The sequence below is a fragment of the Corticium candelabrum genome, chromosome 10 (genome assembly GCF_963422355.1).
Source record: "Corticium candelabrum chromosome 10, ooCorCand1.1, whole genome shotgun sequence".
NCBI classification, from domain to species: domain Eukaryota; kingdom Metazoa; phylum Porifera; class Homoscleromorpha; order Homosclerophorida; family Plakinidae; genus Corticium; species Corticium candelabrum.
This window is the reverse complement of record NC_085094.1, coordinates 7587770-7595269: the sequence shown is the minus strand read 5'-3', so window position 1 is coordinate 7595269 and position 7500 is coordinate 7587770. Positions and strand designations below refer to the sequence as shown.

General features: G+C 40.2%; 3 protein-coding genes across 4 annotated transcripts in view; 1 reads left to right on the top strand and 2 right to left on the bottom strand.

Moving 5' to 3' along the window:
* LOC134185538 (pumilio homolog 3-like) overlaps positions 1-1830 on the bottom strand; it is a 5867-nt gene extending 4037 nt beyond the window's left edge. For both annotated transcript variants that reach the window (XM_062653348.1, XM_062653349.1), the window contains exons 1-6: positions 1800-1830; positions 1379-1741; positions 1244-1319; positions 762-855; positions 242-308; positions 1-42 (exon numbers count right to left, since the gene is read on the bottom strand). The exon at positions 1-42 is cut by the window's left edge and continues 28 nt beyond it. In XM_062653348.1, the coding sequence (XP_062509332.1) occupies positions 1-42; positions 242-308; positions 762-855; positions 1244-1319; positions 1379-1741; positions 1800-1822 (665 nt within the window). In that variant the 5' untranslated portion in view covers positions 1823-1830. The remainder of the gene's footprint in view (positions 43-241; positions 309-761; positions 856-1243; positions 1320-1378; positions 1742-1799) is intronic.
* Positions 1831-2035: 205 nt separating this feature from the next.
* Positions 2036-4477, top strand: LOC134185542 (GTP:AMP phosphotransferase AK3, mitochondrial-like). The gene is made up of 6 exons (XM_062653351.1): positions 2036-2319; positions 2586-2698; positions 3801-3866; positions 3934-3984; positions 4042-4109; positions 4340-4477. The coding sequence occupies exons 1-6, from the start codon at positions 2049-2051 to the stop codon at positions 4437-4439; spliced, it is 669 nt and encodes a 222-aa protein (XP_062509335.1). The 5' UTR covers positions 2036-2048; the 3' UTR covers positions 4440-4477.
* LOC134185537 (probable global transcription activator SNF2L2) overlaps positions 4419-7500 on the bottom strand; it is a 19339-nt gene continuing 16257 nt past the window's right edge. Inside the window, exons 25-31 of the mRNA XM_062653347.1 lie at positions 6809-6914; positions 6648-6749; positions 6215-6241; positions 6072-6152; positions 5124-5157; positions 5001-5059; positions 4419-4857 (exon numbers count right to left, since the gene is read on the bottom strand). Of these exons, the coding sequence (XP_062509331.1) occupies positions 4717-4857; positions 5001-5059; positions 5124-5157; positions 6072-6152; positions 6215-6241; positions 6648-6749; positions 6809-6914 (550 nt within the window). The 3' untranslated portion in view covers positions 4419-4716. The remainder of the gene's footprint in view (positions 4858-5000; positions 5060-5123; positions 5158-6071; positions 6153-6214; positions 6242-6647; positions 6750-6808; positions 6915-7500) is intronic.

Below are 7500 nucleotides of genomic sequence, written 5' to 3'. Positions count from 1 at the left end.
CCATACAGAGACGCTATCACTTGATCTCTTTGACTTTTAGTGCTATAAAAATAAAACCTGAGATAAACATTACACACACACACACACACACACACACACACACACACACACACACACACACACACACTACACACACACACACACACACACACACACACACACACACACACACACACACACACACACACACACACACAAAGACAGAGCAACTTGTTGAGAAAGGAAACTGCAGTTGTGTTACCTGTACTTGATAATCTTCTTTACAGTAAACTTCGAGTACTTTGACTTGCAGAGTCTAACAATATCGTCTAGAGAAAGTACGAGATACACTCGAGTAATTACAACTGCATAGTCAGTCACTGATCTCTTCTACACTGGTGGCTATCTGATATGTGTATTATTCCGTTATTTGTCAGTCTGTGTGTCAGTGTGTCTGCCATCTGTTTGTCCGCTGATCTCTCCATTTGTCTATGTACGTATGGATGTATGTTTGTGTGTGTGTGTGTGTGTGTGTGTGTGTGTGTGTGTGTGTGTGTGTGTGTGTGTGTGTGTGTGTGTGTGTGTGTGTGTGTGTGTGTGTGTGTTTGTGTGTGTGTGTGTGTGTGTGTGTGTGTTTGTGTGTGTGTGTGTGTGTGTGTGTGTGTGTGTGTGTGTGTGTGTGTGTGTGTGTGTGTGTGTGTGTTTGGTGCATTTTCTATTGTCATAACTTGCAAATACTCCAGTATACAGAGACGCACTAACAACCACATTTGTATAACGACCTCTCAGTTCCGCACAAATCGCTGCTCTTTGCTCTTCATTTCCAAACTTGAGACAGCTTTGAACAACGCGTCCTAAGTCATGTTTAAATATCACCTAAAACATAAATATTGACAAAAATAATAAACAAAGAAACAACTGCAGAGTTGCAGCAGCAACATGAGTGACCAATTTAAACATAGACGGATGGACACACAGACACACACACACACACACACACACACACATACAGATAAACACACAGATGGACATGCATACAGTCAGACAGACAAGTAAATAGACAAACAAAGATATAGATGGTCAGATAAACAAACAATACAAATAAACAAACACAAATACAAAAACATACAAATAAACAAACACAAACATACAAATAAACAAAAACTCAAACAAAATCCCAACAACTAAAATATACAAAACAAACAAACAAAAAATGGAATAGGTGAATGGACAAATGAGCAAACAAAATCTGTTGTAGTATAACCTCTTTCATGCGACCACCTAGAAGTGTGCACAACCTTGCCACCAATTCCTCTCTGTCATTTCTGTTGAGATCATGTCTGACATTAACACATTAATATCAATAACACACATCTCCTCCAATTACAACATCGTCAACCTCCTTAAACTCTCCCATGTCGACAAAACATCTTTGACCAACTCATAATTCCCTTTACTCTTGCGTCGCACCTCCCTCCTTTCCTTCCTCGTCATGGCCACAAATGATTTCTCAGTCTTCACTCGCTTCGCTCGGCCTGCAGCCCCGCCTCCCTTTTCTGATGACGTCACATTTCCTATACCTTCAAATTTCTTTCGCTTTTGAGGCCGCTGACTCTCGGTTGCGCTTTTATTTTCCTTTTCTGCAACGTCTGAGGCTTTCTTTTTCTTACCAGATGTAAATTTCTGTGTTTTCTGTTTTCTCTTGAGTTTTTTCTTTCCTTTCAGAGAAGATTTCCATTTCTTTGCCTTCTGACCGGAATTGCTATCGTAAGTAAAACAGTTCAGATACTCATACTGAACGGCACTGACTTTAGCGTTACCTTTTAGCCACGTGAGAAACCATTACAAGGCCTCGAGGTTCCAAATGTCAGCCGCAGCTTAGGCTCGTGCGTATGTGTCAAAAACAGCACTTGCAAAGCAAAACATACCGTTAAACTGAATAGTAAATAATCTCTTAAAACCTCATTTGCTGTTTTTATTTTGTTATAATTTGAATCTATGCAAATAGTTAAACTCATTTAACATTAATGGTCTGGTACGCGAGGCTACTGTGGGCGTGGCTCTACAACATGAGCAGGTTAGTGCGGATTCTGCGGGCTGTTATGATAGGAGCGCCTGGCTCCGGCAAGGGTACCATCTCAGGTCGTTTGGAGAGAGACTTCGGAGTGGTTCATCTATCCAGTGGAGATTTATTGAGAAACAACGTGTTGAATAGGACGGAAGTGGGGAGACAAGCGGAGGAGTTTATTGATAAGGGAGATCTTGTTCCTGACGAATTAATGGTGATATTGGTGGGCAATGTGCTGGAGGAGCTTCAAGGAAAAGGATGGCTGCTTGATGGTGAGGACACTTAATTGGATGTATTGAGGTATGCATCCATCCAGTACACTCATCTAGTGTGAGATGCATCCCTCCAATACAATAGTCTAGTGTATTGTGAGATGCATCCCTCCAATACAATAGTCTAATGTATTGTGAGATGCATCCCTCCAATACAATAGTCTAGTGTATAGTGAGATGCATTCCTCCTATACAATAGTCTAGTGCATTGTGAGATGCATTCCTCCAATATAATTTACTTATGAAACAAATGGTAATCTCTGTAGGATTTCCCAGAACAGTCGCTCAAGCTGAAGCACTCGACACTCGACAAGATGTCGATATCGACATCGTTATTAATCTTGATGTTCCATTCTCAACAATAGTCGAGCGAATAAAGGTCACACACACACACACACACACACACACACACACATACATCTACACACACACACACACACACACACACACACACACACACACACACACACACACACACACACACACACACATGCACGCACGCATGCACACACACACACACATATGTGCACACACACACACACACACAGACACACAAACACACAGACACACACAGACACACACACACACACACACACACACACACACACACACACACAGACACAGACACGGTGGAGTGAGTGGTCGACACGTCCAAACTCGTTTATGGCTTTGCTTGTGTCTCCAAAGACCAATGTGTGCCATGCAGGAGCGTTCACAAACATCGCATATGAAGTTCCCACTCTTAGAGATCGTCTTTCGTTTCTGCCTTTTTTGTTGGAGTGTTTTCAAACGTTGGACTTCAAAATGATCTAAAGATTTTTTTGCAATAAGATCTCCACAGAGATCTGTCTGACGCATAGCTTTCCCAGTTGGATATATCAATATATTACAATATTTCAAATTGAATTTCAATGTGTCTTTAAAGCGCAATTTCTGATCACCTACTGTTCTAGAACCTTCCTTCAGCTGACCACAAAACACTGCCCTTGGGATTCTATCGCACACACACACACACACACACACACACACACACACACACACACACGCACACACGCACACACACACACACACACACGCACAAACACAAACACACACGCACAAACACAAACACACACACACGCATGCATGCATAACACACACACACACACACACACACACACACACACACACACGCACACACGCACACACACACACACACACACGCACAAACACAAACACACACGCACAAACACAAACACACACACACGCATGCATGCATAACACACACACACACACACACACACACACACACACACACACACACACACACACACACACACACACACACACACACACACACACACACACACACGCATGCATGCATAACACACACACACACACACACACACACACACACACACACACACACACACACACACACACACACACACACACACACACACACACACACACACACCAGCAAACCATATCTTGTCTAATAGCAACGTTGGGTTCACACCCCAAGTGGCAGAATCTACCACACTGAGTTTAATCCACCCAAAACTCCAGTGAGCAGCAACAATTGCATCATTGCTCTAAGTTACACGCATTCATCACAACCATGTGTTTCTTCAGGGTCGAGATGACTTTACTGGTGAGCTGCTGTCTCAACGGGCAGACGATAGGGTAATGAGGTGGTGGATGAGAGATGAGTTTTTGTGTGATGTTGTGTATTTCATATAGCCTGAGGCTGTGATGGAGCGACTTGGTGTATATGATCGACTAACAAAGCCTGTAATAGAATATTATAGGTAATTGAGTGTGTGTGTGTGTGTGTGTGTGTGTGTCAGTGTGTGTGCACGTATCTGTCTGTCTCTACGTTTGTCCAGCATGTCTGTCTATCATCTCCCTTCCATGCTTATCTATCATGTCTGTTTGTCTGTCTCTGTGTTTGTCCAGCATGTCTGCATGTTCTTCTATCATCGACCTTCCCTGTCTCTGTCTGTCTATGTAACCACTCAAACAAGTTTCATCTATCTAGAAGTCAGAGCAAACTCGTTCAATTCTCTGGAACAGAGAGTAACGTCCTGTGGCCTCACATCAAATCACACATAGACGAATTCCTCAAAACGAATAATTAATTAATATTAGACACAATGTATTCTAGTTGAGTTTTATAGCAACATAGAGGTGCACTTTGCTGACAAACTGTAGCGTTGCTTTTCTATTGTTATTGTTGAGATGACAGTCAGTAAAGAATGCAAGAATGGCCGCGCCGTCTGGTGGAAATCCAAGGCCACAACCCACGGTCACGTGCTGCACCAGTTGATATCAATCACACTGTCCGTGACTGCTACATTGCTCATACTTACCGCTAACTAATTTTAAAATATAATTAATTAATTAATTATGTAACTGTTAACAGTCCATGTCGCTGTTCTCTGTCGATGCGAGACAGCTGGTGTTGCGACTGGAATCGTCGATATCACTTGGTAATATGGATGATATCCTGGATGTAGATTTTGGTGGCCGTCCACGCTTTTTCTTCTTTTTCTTTGGCTGTAAATCAAGAGTGGTGAGACGTAAGAGATTGTATTGAAGTTGTGTGTGTGTGTGTGTGTGTGTGTGTGTGTGTGTGTGTGCTCGCGCGCGCGCACGTGCACGCAATGTACAGACAAACAGGAATACATCTAAGAACAAACCTCAGACATCAACTCGTCTGACTTTCCAATCTTTATCCTCAACTTCAATGACGCATTTGCTAAACAACAGAAACATCTCACAATTTCTCAATACAACAACACAATCCGCACTCAATGGCTCACATTCACTATCCGACTGTATGTCCTCTCCACCAGCCTAACATCACACAACACAATACACATCACATACACGAGTGTATATTCAGATCTGTTGCATTACAGAGCTCAATACAACAAGCGGTCATCAGTCGATCGCCCCTCTTTAGTTTAAAGTCGTTTTGTGTTCTCGTATTTTACAACACGTGTAGCAAAGAAGTGAGGTTGTAGGTTTTCAAAGCTGTTTGTCTGTGTGTATGCATGTATGTCTATGTGTCTGTCTGTCTGTCTGTCTATCTGTCAGTATGTACGTGTTTCTGTCTATCTGTCTACATGTCTATGTGTCTGTCTGTCTGTATGCATGTATGTGTGTGTGTGTGTGTGTGTGTGTGTGCGCGCGCACGCGTGTGTGCGTCATGTCTGTCTGTCTGTCTGTCTGTGTTTATCTGTCTGTGTGTCTGTCTGTCACATCTGTCTGTCTGTGTCATCTGTCTGTCTCATCTGTCTGTCTGTCTGTCTATCTGTCGGTATGTACGTGTGTCTGTCTATCCGTCTACATGTCTATGTGTCTGTCTGTCTGTATGCATGTACGTACGTATGTACGTACGTATGTACATGTGTGTGTGTGTGTGTGCACGCGCACGCGTCATGTCTGTCTGTGTGTCTGTTTGTCTGTGTTTATCTGTCTGTCACATCTGTCTGTCTGTGTCATCTGTCTGTCAGTGTGTCTGTCTGTCTCATCTGTCTTGCTGTCTGTCTGTCTATCTCTCTGTCTGTCACTGTGTCTGTAAACACAATATCTCTCCAACAACTTAAAATATCAACACAAAATTTCAGAATACAAAAATCTTGCCGAACTCTCAAACGAGTTCAAAACTGGACACTCAGGGTCACTACAACAAATTTTAACCAACAACCCACACACAGTCCAAATTAAAAAACGTTGAGCTCTGGTGTGATATACAGTAAACATACGTCATCAAATTCTGATGGCGATTCTGGATCGATGGAAACAAGGCCTTGTTCCACACGTTCCTTCATGTTATTGAAAACAGCCTGTAAAGCAGTGAAATGAATGGAAATGTGTTGTATGGTAGCGAAGGTGTTGTGTCTGGTACCTCTAGAACGAGTGAGTCTTGATAGATCTGCGAAAGAAGAATGATGTTCGTTTGATTAGAGGTAGGCAAATGAATATGCAAACTGACCAATACATAGACAGACAGAAAGCCAAATGGTGACAACACACAGAAAACAAAGCTACAGACAGACAGGCAGGCAGACAGACACAGACAGATAGACAAACAGACAGGCAGACAGACAGGCAGACAGACAGGCAGACAAAACAAAAGAAACAAACAAATGGCTACAGAAAGAGAAATAAACGGATGGCTGACTGACTGACCAACCAACCAACAAGGGGGCAACCAACCAAGGCACTGTGCACTAGAATCAACCAACCAACCAACCAACCAACCACCCACCCAAAAGGCAGACAGACAGACAGACAGACATTCCCCACATCTCTCTCATCACATCGCCCCTAATCTCTACCTGCGAGCCTTCCACGTTGTACGTCTGTGCATTATGACACAGCAGCTGCATGTCCTCTGCCATCTCATCAATGCTCTCGTACTTGCCTGCAACGACGCTCTCCTACGACAACACAAGCCATCCAAACGACATACACATGACATACACATGCCACTGATTGCCTTCATGCATTGAAAGTCCATTGGCTCTTTGATCACCTCGTAGTAATGAGGCAGCTCCGTGCTGGACGGCAGTTTGAGAAAAACGTCACTCAAACGACGTCCATACCTGAGAAATGGTTTGATGAAAAAATTAAAAATAGAATAAATAAAATAAAATAAAAATAAAATAAAAATAAAATAAAAGTAAAATAAAAATAAAATAAAATAAAATAAAATAAAAATAAAAGTAAAATAAAAGTAAAATAAAAATTAAATAAAATAAAAGTAAAATAAAAATAGAAAATAAAATAAAATAAAAGTAAAATAAAAATAGAAAATAAAATAAAATAAAAGTAAAATAAAAATAAAATAAAAATAAAATAAAAGTAAAATAAAAATAAAATAAAATAAAATAAAATAAAAATAAAAGTAAAATAAAAGTAAAATAAAAATAAAATAAAATAAAAGTAAAATAAAAGTAAAATAAAAATAAAATAAAATAAAAAAGTAAAATAAAAACAAAATAAAATAAAATAAAATAAAAATAAAAGTAAAATAAACAAATAGAATAAAATAAAAAATAAAAATTAAGAAATAAACAAAAATAAAAATAAAAACAAAAACAAAAATAAAAACAAAAAATAAAAACAAAAATAAAATAAATAAAAGCAAAAATAAAAATAAAAACAAAAACAAAAATAAGCAAAAAATAA